The sequence below is a fragment of the Bombina bombina genome, chromosome 6 (assembly GCF_027579735.1).
Source record: "Bombina bombina isolate aBomBom1 chromosome 6, aBomBom1.pri, whole genome shotgun sequence".
Taxonomy (NCBI): domain Eukaryota; kingdom Metazoa; phylum Chordata; class Amphibia; order Anura; family Bombinatoridae; genus Bombina; species Bombina bombina.
The window spans coordinates 746,168,498-746,188,268 of NC_069504.1; the positions used below are offsets into that span (position 1 = coordinate 746,168,498).

Sequence of the window (19,771 nt, forward strand, 5' to 3'; positions counted from 1 at the left end):
TTCCATCTTGAACGATGGAACCTTGAGAAACTTGTTTAAGATCTTGAGATCCAAGATTGGTCTGAACGTTCCCTCTTTTTTGGGAACTATGAACAGATTGGAGTAGAACCCCATCCCTTGTTCTCTTAATGGAACAGGATGAATCACTCCCATTTTTAACAGGCCTTCTACACAATGTAAGAATGCCTGTCTTTTTATGTGGTCTGAAGACAACTGAGACCTGTGGAACCTCCCCCTTGGGGGAAGACCCTTGAATTCCAGAAGATAACCTTGGGAGACTATTTCTAGCGCCCAAGGATCCAGAACATCTCTTGTCATGTTGTCTTGGTAGCAGTGGCAGGTTTCTTGGCCTGCTTTCCCTTGTTCCAGCCTTGCATTGGTCTCCAAGCTGGCTTGGCTTGAGAAGTATTACCCTCTTGCTTAGAGGACGTAGCACTTTGGGCTGGTCCGTTTCTACGAAAGGGACGAAAATTAGGTTTATTTTTGGCCTTGAAAGGCCGATCCTGAGGCAGGGCATGGCCCTTACCCCCAGTGATATCAGAGATAATCTCTTTCAAGTCAGGGCCAAACAGCGTTTTCCCCTTGAAAGGAATGTTAAGTAGCTTGTTCTTGGAAGACGCATCAGCTGACCAAGATTTCAACCAAAGCGCTCTGCGCGCCACAATAGCAAACCCAGAATTCTTAGCCGCTAACCTAGCCAATTGCAAAGTGGCGTCTAGGGTGAAAGAATTAGCCAATTTGAGAGCATTGATTCTGTCCATAATCTCCTCATAAGGAGGAGAATCACTATCGACCGCCTTTATCAGCTCATCGAACCAGAAACATGCGGCTGTAGCTACAGGGACAATGCATGAAATTGGTTGTAGAAGGTAACCCTGCTGAACAAACATCTTTTTAAGTAAACCTTCTAATTTTTTATCCATAGGATCTTTGAAAGCACAACTATCCTCTATGGGTATAGTGGTGCGTTTGTTTAAAGTGGAAACCGCTCCCTCGACCTTGGGGACTGTCTGCCATAAGTCCTTTCTGGGGTCGACCATAGGAAACAATTTTTTAAATATGGGGGGAGGGACGAAAGGAATACCGGGCCTTTCCCATTCTTTATTAACAATGTCCGCCACCCGCTTGGGTATAGGAAAAGCTTCTGGGAGCCCCGGGACCTCTAGGAACTTGTCCATTTTACATAGTTTCTCTGGGATGACCAACTTGTCACAATCATCCAGAGTGGATAATACCTCCTTAAGCAGAATGCGGAGATGTTCCAACTTAAATTTAAACGAAATCACATCAGGTTCATCAGTAATTTCTCCCTCAGACAAAACCTCCCTGGCCCCATCAGACTGGGTTAGGGGCCCTTCAGAACCATTATTATCAGCGTCGTCATGCTCTTCAGTATCTAAAACAGAGCAGTCGCGCTTACGCTGATAAGTGTTCATTTTGGCTAAAATGTTTTTGACAGAATTATCCATTACAGCCGTTAATTGTTGCATAGTAAGGAGTATTGGCGCGCTAGATGTACTAGGGGCCTCCTGAGTGGGCAAGACTCGTGTAGACGAAGGAGGGAATGATGCAGTACCATGCTTACTCCCCTCACTTGAGGAATCATCTTGGGCATCATTGTCATTGTCACATAAATCACATTTATTTAAATGAATGGGAATTCTGGCTTCCCCACATTCAGAACACAGTCTATCTGGTAGTTCAGACATGTTAAACAGGCATAAACTTGATAACAAAGTACAAAAAACGTTTTAAAATAAAACCGTTACTGTCACTTTAAATTTTAAACTGAACACACTTTATTACTGCAATTGCGAAAAAACATGAAGGAATTGTTCAAAATTCACCAAATTTTCACCACAGTGTCTTAAAGCCTTAAAAGTATTGCACACCAAATTTGGAAGCTTTAACCCTTAAAATAACGGAACCGGAGCCGTTTTTAACTTTAACCCCTTTACAGTCCCTGGTATCTGCTTTGCTGAGACCCAACCAAGCCCAAAGGGGAATACGATACCAAATGACGCCTTCAGAAAGTCTTTTCTAAGTATCAGAGCTCCTCTCACATGCGACTGCATGTCATGCCTCTCAAAAACAAGTGCGCAACACCGGCGCGAAAATGAGGCTCTGCCTATGATTTGGGAAAGCCCCTAAAGAATAAGGTGTCTAAAACAGTGCCTGCCGATATTATTATATCAAAATACCCAGAATAAATGATTCCTCAAGGCTAAATATGTGTTAATAATGAATCGATTTAGCCCAGAAAAAGTCTACAGTCTTAATAAGCCCTTGTGAAGCCCTTATTTACGATCTTAATAAACATGGCTTACCGGATCCCATAGGGAAAATGACAGCTTCCAGCATTACATCGTCTTGTTAGAATGTGTCATACCTCAAGCAGCAAGAGACTGCTCACTGTTCCCCCAACTGAAGTTAATTGCTCTCAACAGTCCTGTGTGGAACAGCCATGGATTTTAGTGACGGTTGCTAAAATCATTTTCCTCATACAAACAGAAATCTTCATCTCTTTTCTGTTTCTGAGTAAATAGTACATACCAGCACTATTTCAAAATAACAAACTCTTGATTGAATAATAAAAACTACAGTTAAACACTGAAAAACTCTAAGCCATCTCCGTGGAGATGTTGCCTGTACAACGGCAAAGAGAATGACTGGGGTAGGCGGAGCCTAGGAGGGATCATGTGACCAGCTTTGCTGGGCTCTTTGCCATTTCCTGTTGGGGAAGAGAATATCCCACAAGTAAGGATGACGCCGTGGACCGGACACACCTATGTTGGAGAAAAACACAATTTGCAAAAACGGTACTGTGCCTTTAAGAGAAAAAAAGGCATACGCAAACCGCAAAACAGGTTAAAATTGCTTAAATTTTTCTGAAATTTTAACAGTACACCCACTAAGCTTTAGAAGAATTGCACCACAAGTAAAAAAGCAATAGACCCCCAAATGAAAAAAAAAAAAGGATTGATAATTGTCTAAAACCGGTTAAAACCCCCTAAAGCACCTTGCCACAGCTCTGCTGTGGCCCGACCTGCCCTTAGCGATAATATGGGGTTTAAAGCTTCAATTAGTCCCTCAGAAGACTCTCAGGACCTCAGGACTTGCTTGCTGCATGTAAATGTAGGCCCCGCCCACCTCATTCGATGTTGCTGGGGCCTACACAAAACTAACAAGCCCTGCCTGAAAGCCATGTGGGTTATAAACAACCCCAAAGAACCCTCAAGCAGATAAAATAAAACTAACAGTTTAAAACCTCTTCTCTTTACTCTTCCTGCTTAGAGCCAGCAAAGAGAATGACTGGGGGGTGTGGAGTTAAGGGGGGAGCTATATAGACAGCTCTGCTGTGGTGCTCTCCTTGCTACTTCCTGTCAGGAAAGACAAGATCCCACAAGTTAGGATGAATCCGTGGACTCTGTACATCATGCAAAAGAAATTACAGGTAGCCCTCAGTTTACGCCAGGGTTAGGTTCCAGAAGGAATGGTTGTAAATTGAAACCGTTGTAAATTTAAACCAAGTTTATAATGTAAGTCAATGGGAAGTGAGGGAGATAGGTTCCAGGCCCCTGTCAAAATTGTCATAAGTAACACCTAATACATTATTTTTAAAGCTTTGAAATTAAGACTTTAAATGCTAAACAGCATTATAAACCTAATAAAATAATCACACAACACAGAATATATAATTAAACTAAAATTAAATGAACAAAAACATTTGCTAAACAGCATTAAAAACCTAATAAAATAATCACACAACACAGACTTCACTTGCATTTTTCTGCAAACAGTTCGTTCTATGCATTCCAATCTGGACTGATTTATAGACAGGAAGATCTTGTTCCTTTGAAATCTGCTCGATAGCTCACGCCTGGTTAAACTGATTAATTTCAGCTTGCTTGGCTTTGCTGCAACACAAGTGGACAGCTCCACCTACTGGCTATTTTAATAAATGCACTGCTTCTCAATGCTTTTCAATAGCAGTCACATGACTGGAAAAAAGGTTGTTATTCTGAAACGGTGTAAATTGAACCGTTGTAAAACGAGGGCCACCTGTATGTATATATGTATATATATATATATATATATATATATATATATATATATATATATATATATATATATATATATATATATATATATATATATATATATATTGAAAAGGACTGCACTCTCAAACTGGAAAGTGATAAGAAAAGGATACTGCCTCTGATAAGGGTAGGATCACAATCATAATCCCAGTCAATCTTGGTCACTTTATGGAACAGCTGTGCCAAATACCTACAGAAGAAAAGAAAAATTCATAAATTTACATAAAAAAACTGCAAACACTGCTGAGTCGTTTATTCTGAAGCCTAAAAGCTGATTGACTATAGCTGCTAAAATTTGAATTGAAGAAACTATTACATGAACTTCAAAAATATCTACTGTTTATTTGAAATTAAAGAGTAGGTGTTAACTCACTGTCTATTTATTATGCACTTGTTAATTGTGAAATTCTACTGCATTGAGTGATCCTTTAACTGGTAGTACCAAAACTCTTGAAAGACTTGAAAAGATAAGCTAATAGGCCAAGTTGGGAAAATGTGTGAAAATGCAATTTACTGCACTGTAATTTTCTGGCAAGACAATGATAAATTAATAAAGTTTTTCTTTTGGCTTTCTTTTTATTTTTAACACTCTTTGAAAACGAAATTGGCTTGTAAATTTTTCAGGGAAATATATGTAGCAGGGTTAGTCTTGAAAAGTCTGCAGCAGGCATTTCTAGATCTGAGAATAAGAAAATCCACAACTTTCTGAGCTAAATAATTAAAATATATAGTAACGTTGTTTTACTATGACACTAAACAATTTATAAAAAGAAAATTTATGCTTACCTGAAATGTATTTCTTTTACGATATGACAAGTCCACGGATTTCATCCTTACTTATGGGATATCGCCTCCTGGTCAGCAGGAGGAGGCAAAGAGCTGTATATATAGCTCCTCCCTTCCCTCCCACACCAGTCATTCGACCGAAGTTAGGAAGAGAAAGGAAAAGCCAAGGTGCAGAGGTGACTGAAGTTTAACAAAAATAAAGACCTGTCTTAGAAAATGACAGGGTGGGCCGTGGACTCGTCGGATGGTAAAATAAATTTATTAGGTAAGCATAAATGTCCTTTTCTTTTACAAGATATGATGAGTCCACGGATTTCATCCTTACTTATGGGATACAATACCAAAGGTATAGGATACGGATGAAAGGGAGGGACAAGACAGGAACCCAAAAACATGCCTGAGGAAACAGTCTGTGACTGAGAAACGCGTCGCAATTATCCTATTTTTTTTAAAGTGATTTTAATTTTTACTAAAACACTTGCTGCCTGAGAATTGGTTATTCTTTGAAGACCTTACTGACCTATAGTTAAGCTAAGAAGACTGCTGTATCCTGTTTGCCATAGTACTACGTCTGTTGGGTGACTGAATTGATCCCATCCTGCCTCTATAGCATCACTGGAGATGCTTCACCAAATGTGAGTTTACATTATATATCTTATTGGTGTGCTATTACCTTAGCCATACAATACTAGGCCATATAGGCTCGTTGTGCTTCTTATCTCCTATACAGGCTCTGTATCAATTCGGGAGGTCGGTCTGCTGGGTGACTGTTATAGATCCCAGACTGTGTCATTAGCACCAACTGAGGTGCTTTAATACATGCGAGTGTAACAACATATCATATATATCATCTTTTGGAACCAGCAATATTGGGCCATGTGGCGCATCTGTTTTTGTTATTTGTTCTAGATTGCTGTTTTTGGATCCTGGCCTGGACCATCACAGATTGCTGCCTACATACACTACCATCAAGATTATATACTAAAGGACATTACTCCATATTTTGTACCTTCAATTGATATCAACTTTCAATGGGTGATATTTAAGTAGTCCTATGACTACTGTGTGTTAATTGTTAACTTGTATTAACAGGTTCATTATATAGTGTGACATTTTTATTTACACATCTATATCTATCTTTACACTTAGTATAAGTGAACTGTATACTTAGTATAAGTTAAATATTCATTTTGTGTGTTCTCAAGGGCGCCCCCTATCATTTTTTGAACCCAAAAACAGCCTCGGACGAGGCAAAAGTATCATATTTGCAAAATTTGGAAAAAGTGTGAAGAGACGACCAAGTTGCAGCCTTGCAAATCTGTTCAACAGAAGCATCATTTTTGAATGCCCATGAGGAAGCCACAGCCCTAGTAGAATGAGCCGTAATTCTTTCAGGAGGCTGCTGTCCAGTTGTCTCATATGCAAAACGGATGATACTCTTCAGCCAAAAAGAAAGAGGTAGCCGTAGCTTTCTGACCCCTACGTTTTCCAGAGAAAACATAATTTATGCTTACCTGATAAATTTATTTCTCTTGTAGTGTATCCAGTCCACGGATCATCCATTACTTGTGGGATATTCTCCTTCCCAACAGGAAGTTGCAAGAGGATCACCCACAGCAGAGCTGCTATATAGCTCCTCCCCTCACTGCCATATCCAGTCATTCGACCGAAACAAGCCGAGAAAGGAGAAACCATAGGGTGCAGTGGTGACTGTAGTTTAAATGAAAAAATTACCTGCCTTAAAAGGACAGGGCGGGCCGTGGACTGGATACACTACAAGAGAAATAAATTTATCAGGTAAATATAAATTATGTTTTCTCTTGTTAAGTGTATCCAGTCCACGGATCATCCATTACTTATGGGATACCAATACCAAAGCTAAAGTACACGGATGATGGGAGGGACAAGGCAGGTACTTAAACGGAAGTTACCGCTGCCTATAAAAACCCTTTCTCCCAAAAATAGCCTCTGAAGAAGCAAAGAATCAAATTTGTTAAATTTGAAAAAGTATAAAACGCAGACCAAGACTCCGTCTTGTAAATCTGTTCAACAGAAGCCTCATTTTTAAAAAGGCCCAAGTGAAAACCATAGCTCTAGTAGAATGAGCTGTATAATCCCTTCAGGAAGGCTGCTGTCCAGCAGTCTCCTAAGCTAAATGAATTGTGTTTTTTTTTTTAAAAACCAAAAGACAGAGAGGTTGCTGAAGTCTTTGACCTCTCCTCTGATCAGAATAGACAACAAACAAGGTGAATGTTTGATGAAGATCTGTAGTAGCTTGTAAGTAAAACTTTAAAGGACGAACCACGTCCAAATTGTGTAATAGACGTTCCTTCTTTGAAGAAGGATAAGGGTACAAGAATGGAACAACAATTTCTTGAGTGATATTCTGGTTAGATACCACCTTAGGTAAAAACCCAGGTTGGTACGCAGGACCACCTTATCCGTACGGAGGACCAGATAAGGAGAATTACATTGTAACGCAGATAACTCGGAGACTCTACGAGCCGAGGAAATAGCTACCAAAAAGGAACTTTCCAAGATAAAAGTTTGATATCTATGGGATGAAAAAGGTTCAAACGGAACTCCTTGAAGAACCTTAAGAACCAGGTTTAAGCTCCATGGCGGAGCAACAGTTTTAAACACAGGCTTGGTTCTAACCAAAGCCTGACGAAATGCCTGAACATCTAGAATACCTGCCAGACGCTTGTGCAAAAGAATAGACAGAGTAGAAATCTGTCCTTTTAAGGAACTAGCTGACAACCCTTTTCTCAAAATCATTGTGGAGAAAAGATAATATCCTTGGAATCCCGAATTTACTCCATGAGTAAGCTTTGGATTCATAACAATAAGATATTTACACCATATCTATGTTAATTTTCCTAGAGACAGGATTTCATGCCTGTATTAAGGTATCAATGACTGACTCAGAGAAGTCATGCTTTGATAACATCAAGCGTTCAGTCTCCAGACAGTCCACCTCAGATTAGTTATATTTAGATGGTTGAAAAGACCCTGAGGCAGAGGGTCCTGTCTCAGAAACAGAGACCGTGGTGGAAGGATGACATGTCCACCAGATCTGTATACCAAGTCCTGTGTGGCCACGCAGGCGCTGCCAAAATCACCAAACCACTCTCCTGCTTGATCTTGTGTAAACACCTCCGGAGGGAATCCCACTCCTCCAGATGAAAAGCCTGACGACTTAGAAAATCCGCCTCCCAGTTCTCAACATCTGGGATATGGATAGCTGACAGACAAGAGAGAGACTCTGTCCAGTGAATTATTTTAAGACTGCTAACATCGCTAGGAAACTATGTTCCCCCTTGATGGATGATGTAAGGCACAGTCGTGATATTGTCCGACTGAAAAATGCTAACTGAGGCCAAGTCTGAAGAGCATGGAATACCGCTCCCAGTTCCAGAATATACCTTAGAAGGAGGGTCTCCTCCTGAGTCCACTATCCCTGAGCCTTCAGGGAGTTCCAGACTGTATCCCAACCTAAAAGGCTGGCATCTGTTGTAACAATTGTCCCATCTGACCTGCGGAAAGTCATACCCTTGTACAGATGGACCCGAGATAGTCCCCAGAGAAGAAAATCTCTGGTCTCTTGGTCCAGATTTAACAGGAGAACAAATCTGTGTAATCCCCGTTCCTCTGACTGAGTCTGCATAGTTGCAGCGGTCTGAAATGAAGGCGTGCAAACGGTACTATGTCCCTTGCCGCTACCATTAAGCCAATTACATTCATATACTGAGCCACCAAAGGGCGCGGATGGAATGAAGAACACAACAGAAATTTAGAAACTTTGACAACCTGGACTCCGTCAGGTAAATTTTCATTTCTACAAAATCTATCAGAATCCCTAGGAGGGAAACCCTTGAGATTGGGGATAGAGAACTCTTCTTGTTCACTTTTCCACCCATGCGATCTCAGAAATGCCAGTACTACGTCCGTATGAGACTTGGCAACTTGGATGTTTGACGCCTGTATCAGGATGTCGTCTAAATAAGGGGCCACTTCTATGCCCCGCGGCCTAACGACCTCTATAAAGATTCTTGGGGCAGTAGTTAACCCTAAAGGAAAGAACTACAAAACTGGTAATGCCTGTTTAAAAAGGCAACCTGAAAAACCGATGGTAATCTTTCTGCATCGTAATGTGAGGATAAGCATCCTTCAAATCCATTGTAGCCCTCTAGTGACTCTCCTGGATCATAGTTAAGATGGTGTGAATAGTTTCCAACTTAAATGATGGAATTTGTTTAAGATCTTTAAATCCAAAATAGATTTGAAGTTTCCCTCTCCTTGGGAACCACAAACAGATTTGAGTAAAAACTCTATCCCTGTTCCTCCCCTGGAACTGGATGGGTCTCGTACACAGTGTAAGAATGCCTCTTTCTTTATCTGGTTTGCAGATAATTGTGAAAGGTGAAATCTCCCCTTCTTTGGGGGAAGCTTTGAAATACAGAAGATATCTCTGGAATATAATTTCCAATGCCCAGGGATCCTGGGCCTCTCTCTCACTTTCACGCCTGGGCGAAAGATGAAAGTCTGCCCCCTACAGGGTCCGTTACCGGATAGGGAGCCGTTCTACCTGCTGTCTTAGAGGCAGCAGCAGGCTCCTTGGCCTGCTTATCTTTGTTCCAGGGCTGGTTGTCACCAGACCGTCTTGGAGTTTCGAAAATTAGACTTTTTTGTTCCTGAGGAAGGGCATTACCTTTTCCTCCAGTGATATTAGTAATAATCTCCTTCAAACCAGGCCCGAATAGGGTCTGCCCCTTGAAAGGTAGTTAAGTAGCTTATTTATTAAAGTCACGACAGCTGACCATAATATAAGCCCTAGCGCTGTGCGCACCAGCATAGTAAAAACAGAATTCTTAGCCGTTAGTTTAGTCAAAAGAAAACAAGGCATCAGAAAAAAAGGAATTGGCTAGCTTAAGTGCTCTAAGCTTGTCAAGTATTCATTCAATGGAGTCGCTACCTGTAAAGCCTCAACCAGAGACTCAAACCAGAACGCCGCAACAGCAGTGACAAAAGCAATGCATGCAAGGGGCTACAGGATAAAACCTTGTTGAATAACATTTTCTAAAAAAGCACAACTGTCCTCGACAGGGCTAGTGATACTCTTAGCTAGAGTAGAAACTCTTCTCTCCACCTTAGGGACCGTCTGCCATAAGTTCCCGTGTAGTGGCATCTGTTAGAAACAGTTTTCTAAAAATAGGAGGGGAAGAGAACGGCACACCTGGTCTATCCCATTCCTTATTAATAATTTCCGTAAACCTCTTTAGGTATTGAAAGAAACATCAGTACACACCGGCACTGTATAGTATCTATTCAGTCTACACAATTTCTAGCACTGTAATTGTAAACCAGTCATTCAGAGCTGCTAAAACCTCCCTGAGCAACAAGTGGAGGATCTTAAGCATAAATTTTAAATATAGAAATATCGGAATCAGGTTAAATCATCTCCCCTGAATCACAAATATGACCCACTGCATATAGTGAGGCAGTAACAGACATGGTTCTTGACGCATCTGTATGCTCTGTATCTATCCCCAGAGCTACCTCGCTTTCCTTTAATTTCAGGTAGTCTGACTAATACCGCTTCCAGAGTATTATTCATAACTTTCGCCATGTCTTGTAAAATAAACGATATAAGCGCCCCTGATGTACTAGGCGCCATTTGAGCGTGAATCCCTGGAGCGGGAGTCGAAGAGTCTGACACGTGGGGAGAGTTAGACGGCATAACTTCCCCCTCGACAGAAACCTCTGATAAAATAAACGCTATGGGCGCCCTTGAACCACTTGGCGCCATTTGAGCGTGAGTCCCTAAAGCGGGAGTCAAAGGGTCTAACACGTGGGGAGAGTTAGTCGGCATAACTTCCCCCTCGACAGAATCCTCTGGTGATAATGTTTTTAAAGACAAAAAATGATCTTTATTGTTTAACATGAAATCAGTACATCTGGTACACATTCTAAAATGGGGTTCCACCATGGCTTTTAAACATAATGAACACAGAGCTTCCTCTATGTCAGACATGTTACAACAGACTAATAATGAGACTAGTAAGCTTGGAAAACGCTTTAAATCAAGTTAACAAGCAAATATAAAAAACGTTACTATGCCTTTAAGAGAAACAAATTTTGTAAAAAGGCAGTAAATCAAACGAAATTTTTACAGTATATGTAATAAGTTCAGAGCATTGCACCCACTTGCAAATGGATGATTAACCTCTTAATGCAAAAAACAGAAAAAAAAAAAAAACGACAGACATTTTTTAACAGGTACAACAAAACTGCCCCAGCTGAGCTGTGGATTACCTTCCCTATAAACGATTTTGGAAGTCTTTTTAGCCCTTTAGAGATGTCCTGTAGTATTCAAAGGACTGCTGAGGGAATCTGGATGATTCATTTTGTAAATTTAACTGTGCAAAAAAGCTCTAAATTAGATCCCTCCCACTCATATTACAACAGAGGGAAACCTCAGTAAACTGTTGCTATGCAGAAATTAAGCCAGCCATGTGGAAAAATTATGCCCCAATAAACCTTATCACCAATGTACCTCAAAAAAAAAAAACGATTAAACATGCCAGCAAACGTTTTTAAAACAACCTTCTTTTAAAGAGTATGTATCTCTATTAATAAGCCTGTCTTGCTTTCCCTGCATTAAGGCTTAAATTAAATTATTTCAGTATCAGCAGCATTTTCATAGTCAATTCCATTCCTTAGAAAATTACTTTACTGCACATACATTAATAAGCCTGCTAACAGTCGCTTTCACTGCATTAAGGCTTTACTTATATTAATTTGATAACAGCAGCATTTTCTTAGTCAATTCCATTCCTTAGAAAATTATTTTACTGCACATACATTAATAAGCCTGCTAACAGTCGCTTTCACTGCATTAAGGCTTTACTTACATTAATTTGGTAACAGCAGCATTTTCTTAGTCAATTCCATTCCTTAGAAAAATATTTTACTGCACATACCTCATTTGCAGGAAAACCCGCACGCTGTCCCCCATCTGAAGTTTACCTCACTCCTCAGAATGTGTGAGAAAACAGCCAGTGGATCTTAGTTACTTCTGCTAAGATCATAGAAAAACGCAGGCAGATTCTTCTTCCAAATACTGCCTGAGAGAAAAACAGCACACTCCGGTGCCATTTAAAAATAACAAACTTTTGATTGAAGAAATAAATTAAGTATAAAACACCACTCCTCTCGTGGACCTCCTATGTTGAGACTTGCAAAAGAATGACTGGGTATGGCAGTTAGGGGAGGAGCAATATAGCAACTCTGCTATGGGTGATCTCTTGCAACTTCCTGTTGGGAAGGAGAATATCCCATAAGTAATGGATGATCCGTGGACTGGATACACTACAAGAGAAATAAATTTATCAGGTAAGCATAAATTAGGTTTTCTCTTGTTAAGTGTATCCAGTCCACGGATCATCCATTACTTGTGGGATACCAATACCAAAGCTAAAGTAGACGGATGATGGGAGGGACAAGGCAGGAACTTAAACAGAAGGAACCACTGCCTGTAGAACCTTTCTCCCAAAAACAGCCTCCGAAGAAGCAAAAGTATCAAATTTGTAAAATTTGGAAAAGGTATGAAGCGAAGACCAAGTCGTAGCTTTGCAAATCTGTTCAACAGAAGCCTCATTTTTAAAGGCCCAGGTGGAAGACACAGCTCTAGTAGAATGAGCTGTAATCCTTTCAGGGGGCTGATGTCCAGCAGTCTCACAGGCTAAAAGGATTATACTCCGAAGCCAAAAGGAAAGAGAGGTTGCCGAGGCCTTTTGACCTCTCCTCTGTCCAGAGTAAACAACAAACAGGTTAGATGTTTGACGAAAATCCTTAGTAGCTTGTAAGTAAAACTTCAAGGCACACACTACGTCTAGATTATGCAAAAGACGTTCCTTCTTCGAAGAAGGATTAGGACACAATGAAGGAACAACAATCTCTTGATTGATATTCTTGTTAGAAACAACCTTGGGTAAAAACCCAGGTTTTGTACGCAAAACTACTTTATCTGAATGAAAGATTAGATAAGGAGAATCACAATGTAAGGCAGATAACTCAGAGGCTCTTCGAGCCGAGGAAATAGCCATCAGAAACAGAACTTTCCATGATAGAAGTTTGATATCAATAGAATGAAGGGGTTCAAACGGAACCCCTTGGAGAACTTTAAGAACCAAGTTTAAGCTCCATGGAGGAGCAACAGGTTTAAATACAGGCTTAATTCTAACTAAAGCCTGACAAAATGCCTGGATGTCTGGAACTTCTGCCAGACGCTTGTGTAAAAGGACAGAGCAGAAATCTGTCCCTTGAAAGAACTAGCTGATAATCCTTTGTCCAAACCCTCTTAGAGGAAGGACAATATCCTAGGAATCCTAACCCTACTCCATGAGTAATTCTTGGATTCACACCAATGAAGATATTTACGCCATATCTTGTGGTAGATTTTCCTGGTAACAGGCTTTCGTGCCTGTATTAAGGTATCAATGACTGACTCAGAGAAGCCACGCTTTGATAGGATCAGGCGTTCAATCTCCATGCAGTCAGTCTCAGAGAAATTAGATTCGGATGATTGAAAGGACCTTGTATTAAAAGGTCTTGTCTCAGAGGCAGAGTCCACGGTGGAGAGGATGACATGTCCACCAGATCTGCATACCAGGTCCTGCGTGGCCACGCAGGCGCTATCAGAATCACTGATGCTCTCTCCTGTCTGATTTTGGCAATCAGTCGAGGGAGCAGAGGAAACGGTGGAAACACATAAGCCAGGTTGAAGAACCAAGGAGCTGCTAGAGCATCTATCAGCGTCGCTTCTGGGTCCCTGAACCTGGATCCGTAACAAGGAAGCTTGGCGTTCTGGCGAGACGCCATGAGATCCAGTTCTGGTTTGCCCCAACGATGGACCAATTGAGCAAACACCTCCGGATGGAGTTCCCACTCCCCCGGATGAAAAGTCTGACGACTTAGAAAATCCGCCTCCCAGTTCTCTACGCCCGGGATATGGATCGCTGATAGGTGGCAAGATTGAGTCTCTGCCCAGCGAATTATCTTGGAAACTTCTGACATCGCTAGGGAACTCCTGGTTCCCCCTTGATGGTTGATGTAAGCCACAGTCGTGATGTTGTCCGACTGAAATCTGATGAACCTCAGGGTTACTAACTGAGGCCAAGCTAGAAGAGCATTGAATATTGCTCTTAACTCCAGAATATTTATTGGGAGAAGTTTCTCCTCCTGAGTCCATGAACCCTGAGCCTTCAGGGAGTTCCAGACTGCACCCCAACCTAGAAGGCTGGCATCTGTTGTTAAAATCGTCCAATCTGGTCTGCGAAAGGTCATACCCTTGGACAGATGGACCCGAGATCTCTGGTTTCCTGATCCAGATTTAGCAGAGGGGACAAATCTGTGTAATCCCCATTCCACTGACTGAGCATGCATAATTGCTGCGTTCTGAGATGCAGGCGCGCAAATGGCACTATGTCCATCGCCGCTACCATTAAGCCGATTACTTCCATGCACTGAGCCACCGTGGGGCGCGGAATGGAGTGAAGAACACGGCAAGCATTTAGAAGTTTTGATAACCTGGACTCCGTCAGGTAAATTTTGATTTCTACAGAATCTATAAGGGTCCCTAGGAAGGAAACCCTTGTGAGAGGAGATAGAGAACTCTTTTCTTCGCTCACTTTCCACCCATGCGACCTCAGAAATGCCAGAACTATCTCTGTATGAGACTTGGCAATTTGAAAGCTTGACGCCTGTATCAGGATGTCGTCTAGATAAGGAGCCACCGCTATGCCTCGCAGTCTTAGAACCGCCAGAAGTGAGCCTAGAACCTTTGTAAAAATTCTTGGGGCTGTAGCCAACCCGAATGGAAGAGCTACAAATTTGTAATGCCTGTCTAGAAAGGCAAACCTCAGGAACCGATGATGATTCTTGTGAATCGGAATGTGAAGGTAGGCATCCTTTAAGTCCACTGTGGTTATGTATTGACCCTCTTGGATCATGGGTAAAATGGTTCGAATAGTTTCCATCTTGAATGATGGAACTCTGAGGAATTTGTTTAAGATCTTTAGATCCAAAATTGGTCTGAAGGTTCCCTCTTTTTTGGGAACCACAAACAGATTTGAATAAAAACCCTGTCCTTGTTCCGTCCGCGGAACTGGATGGATCACCCCCATTACAAGGAGGTCTTGCACGCAGCGTAGGAATGCCTCTTTCTTTATCTGATTTGCAGATAATCTTGAAAGGTGAAATCTCCCTTGTGGAGGAGAAGCTTTGAAGTCCAGAAGATATCCCTGAGATATGATCTGCAATGCCCAGGGATCCTGAACATCTCTTGCCCACGCCTGGGCAAAGAGAAAGTCTGCCCCCTACTAGATCCGTTGCCGGATAGGGGGCCGTTCCTTCATGCTGTCTTGGAGGCAGCAGCAGGCTTTCTGGCCTGCTTGCCCTTGTTCCAGGACTGGTTAGGTTTCCAGGCCTGCTTGGATTGAGCAAAAGTTCCCTCTTGTTTTGAAGCAGAGGAAGATGATGCTGCACCTGTCTTGAAATTTCGAAAGGCACGAAAATTAGACTGTTTGGCCCTTGATTTGGCCCTGTCCTGAGGAAGGGTATGACCCTTACCTCCAGTAATGCCAGCAATGATTTCTTTCAAACCAGGCCCGAATAAGGTCTGCCCCTTGAAAGGAATGTTGAGTAATTTAGACTTTGAAGTCACGTCAGCTGACCAGGATTTAAGCCATAGCGCCCTACGCGCCTGGATGGCGAATCCGGAATTCTTAGCCGTTAGTTTAGTCAAATGAACAATGGCATCAGAAACAAAATGAGTTAGCTAGCTTAAGTGTTCTAAGCTTGTCAATGATTTCAGTCAATGGAGCTGTATGGATGGCCTCTTCCAGGGCCTCAAACCAAAACGCCGCCGCAGCAGTGACAGGCGCAATGCATGCAAGGGGCTGTAAAATAAAACCTTGTTGAATAAACATTTTCTAAAGTTAACCCTCTAATTTTTTATCCATTGGATCTGAAAAAGCACAACTGTCGTCAACCGGGATAGTGGTACGTTTTGCTAAAATAGAAACTGCTCCCTCCACCTTAGGGACCGTCTGCCATAAGTCCTGTGAAGTGGCATCTATTGGAAACATTTTTCTAAATATAGGAGGTGGGGAAAAAGGCACACCGGGTCTATCCCACTCCTTAGTAATGATTTCTGTAAGCCTTTTAGGTATTGGAAAAACATCAGTACACACCGGCACTGCATAGTATTTATCCAGCCTACACCATTTCTCTGGCACTGCAATTGTGTCACAGTCATTCAGAGCAGCTAATACCTCCCCAAGCAATACATGGAGGTTCTCAAGCTTTCAGGTTTCCCCGAGTCAGAGATGTCACCCACAGACTGAAGCTCTCCGTCCTCAGGTTCTGCATATTGTGACGCAGTATCGGACATGGCTCTTACAGCATCTACGTGCTCTGTATCTCGTCTAACTCCAGAGCCATCACGCTTGCCTCTTAATTCAGGCAATCTGGCTAATACCTCTGACAGGGTATTATTCATGATTGCAGCCATGTCCTGCAAAGTAATCGCTATGGGCGTCCCTGATGTACTTGGCGCCATATTAGCGTGCGTCCCTTGAGCGGGAGGCGAAGGGTCCGACACGTGGGGAGAGTTAGTCGGCATAACTTCCCCCTAGACAGAACCCTCTGGTGACAATTCTTTTATAGATAAAGACTGATCTTTACTGTTTAAGGTGAAATCAATACATTTAGTACACATTCTCCTATGGGGCTCCACCATGGCTTTTAAACATAATGAACAAGTAGTTTCCTCTGTGTCATGTTTGTACAGACTAGCAATGAGACTGCAAGCTTGGAAAACACTTTAAACCAAGTTAACAAGCAATATAAAACAAAAGTTACTGCGCCTTTAAGAAATTTCAAATTTTGTCAAAATTTGTTTAACAGTGAAAAAAGGCAGTTACACTAACGAAATTTTTACAGTGTATGTAACAAGTTAGCAGAGCATTGCACCCACTTGCAAATGGATGATTAACCCCTTAATACCAAAAACGGAATAATAAATGACAAAAACGTTTTTAAAACCAGTCACAACAACTGCCACAGCTCCACTGTGCTGTTACCTTCCTCAAACACGACTTTTGAAGCCTTTTGAGCCCTTCAGAGATGTCCTGTATCATGCAGAGGGAAGCTGAATGTCTGTCTGTAATTTTTTGCTGCACAAAAAAGCGCTAAAATAGGCCCCTCCCACTCATATTACAACAGTGGAAAGCCCCAGGAAACTGTTTCTAGGCAAAAATCAAGCCAGCCATGTGGAAAAAACTAGGCCCCAATAAGTTTTATCACCAAAGCATATATAAAAACGATTAAACATGCCAGCAAACGTTTTATATTGTACTTTTCTAAGAGTATGTATCTCTGTTAATAAGCCTGATACCAGTCGCTATCACTGCATTTTAGGCTTAACTTACATTAATCCGGTATCAGCAGCATTTTCTAGCAAATTCCATCCCTAGAAAAATGTTAACTGCACATACCTTATTGCAGGATAACCTGCACGCCATTCCCCCTCTGAAGTTACCTCACTCCTCAGAATATGTGAGAACGGCAGTGGATCTTAGTTACTTCTGCTAAGATCATAGAAACCGCAGGCACATTCTTCTTCTAAAGAAGACTGAGATAAAATAGTACGCTCCGGTACCATTTAAAAATAAACTTTTGATTGAAGAAAGAAACTAACTATAATACACCACTCTCCTCTTACTACCTCCATCTTTCTTGAGAGTTGCAAGAGAATGACTGGATATGGCAGTGAGGGGAGGAGCTATATAGCAGCTCTGCTGTGGGTGATCCTCTTGCAACTTCCTGTTGGGAAGGAGAATATCCCACAAGTAATGGATGATCCGTGGACTGGATACACTTAACAAGAGAAAACAACAAATAATGAAGATGATTGACAAAATTCTTTAGTCGCCTGCAAGTAAAACTTCAGGGCACGGACCACATCCAAGTTATGTAACAGACGCTCCTTCTTAGAAGAAGGATTAGGACACAATGAAGGAACAATAATTTCCTGATTAATATTTTTGTTGGAAACAACCTTAGGAAGAAAACCAGGTTTGGTACATAACACTACCTTATCGAATGAAAAATAAGGTAAGGAGAATCACATTGTAATGCTGAAAGCTCAGAAACTCTGCGAGCAGAAGAAATAGCAACCAAAAATAAAACTTTCCAAGATAATAATTTAATATCTATGGAATGCATAGGTTCAAACGGAACCCCTTGAAGAACCTTAAGAACTAAATTCAAACTCCAAGGAGGAGCAATAGGTCTAAACACAGGCCTGATTCTAGTCAGAGCCTGACAAAATGATTGAACATCCGGAATATCTGCCAGACGTTTGTGTAGCAAAATAGATAAAGCAGAAATCTGTCCCTTTAAGGAACTTGCTGATAACCCTTTCTCCAATCCTTGGAGAAAAGATAAAATCCTAGGAATCCTAATCTTACTCCACGAGTAGCCCTTGGATTCACACCAATAAAGATATTTACGCCGTATCTTATGGTAAATCTTTCTAGTAACAGGTTTACGTGCCTGGATCAAGGTATCAATGACCGAATCAGAGAACCCTCGCTTAGATAAAATCAAGCGTTCAATCTCCAAGCAGTCAGCTGCAGAGAAACTAGATTCGGATGATGGAAGGGTCCCTGAATGAGAAGGTCCTGCCTCAATGGAAGCTTCCACGGTGGCAGAGAGTACATGTCCACCAGATTGGCATACCAAGTCCTGCGAGGCCACGCAGGAGCGATGAGAATCACCGAAGCCCTCTCCTGTTTGATCCAAGCAATCACCCGGGTAGGAGAGCAAACGGTGGAAACACATAATCTAGGTTGAACGACCAAGGCACTGCCAAGGCATCAGTTCGGCCTGAGGATCCCTGGACCTGGATCAGTATCTTGGGAGCTTGGCATTCTGACGAGATGCCATAAGATCCAGCTCCGGTCTGCCCCATCTGAGAATCAGGGTGGCAAAGACCTCCGGATGGAGTTCCCATTCCCCCGGATGAAACGTCTATCTGATCAAAAAATCTGCTTCCCAGTTGTCCACTCCTGGGATGTAGATTGCTGACAGATAACAAGAGTGAGCCTCCGCCCACCGAATTATCTTGGATACTTCTGTCATCACTAAGGAACTCCTTGTTCCTCCCTGATGATTGATATAAGCCACAGTCGTGATGTTGTCCGACTGAAATCGGATGAATCTGGCTGAAGCCAAATGAGGCCAAGCCTGAAGCGCATTGAATATTGCTCTCAACGCCAGAATATTGATTGGAAGTAGAGACTCCGACTGAGTCCACACACCCTGAGCCTTCAGGGAATTCCAGACTGCACCCCATCCTAGTAGACTGGCGTCCGTTGTCACCATCACCCATGAGGGTCTGTGGAAGCACGTCCCTTGGGACAGATGATCCTGCACCAACCACCAAAGAATCGAGTCTCTTGTCTCCTGATCCAGATCTATCCGAGGAGACCAATTTGCATAATCTCCATTCCATTGTCTGAGCATGCTCAGTTGTAGAGGTCTGAGATGAAAACTAGCAAACGGAATGATGTCCATTGCCGCTACCATCAATCCAATTACCTCCATGCACTGAGCCACTGATGGCCGAGGATTGGACTGAAGGGATCGGCATGTATTCAGAATCTTTAACTTTCTGACTTCCGTCAAGAAGATTTTCATGGATATAGAATCTATTAGAGTTCCCAAGAAAGGAACCCTTGTCTGTGGAATTAGTGAACTTTTTTCCAGATTCACCTTCCACCCGTGAGTCCTTAGAAAGGATAGAACAATGTCGGTAT

The 19,771-nt window shown here is 41.9% G+C and overlaps 1 protein-coding gene across 1 annotated transcript in view; it reads right to left on the reverse strand.

Annotated features, from left to right (window-relative positions):
- The window catches only part of SPC24 (SPC24 component of NDC80 kinetochore complex), a 90,594-nt gene that overhangs the window by 43,652 nt on the left and 27,171 nt on the right, over positions 1–19,771 (reverse strand). The window contains exon 5 of the mRNA XM_053718010.1: positions 4,214–4,290. Coding sequence (XP_053573985.1) covers positions 4,214–4,290 — 77 coding nt within the window. The remainder of the gene's footprint in view (positions 1–4,213; positions 4,291–19,771) is intronic.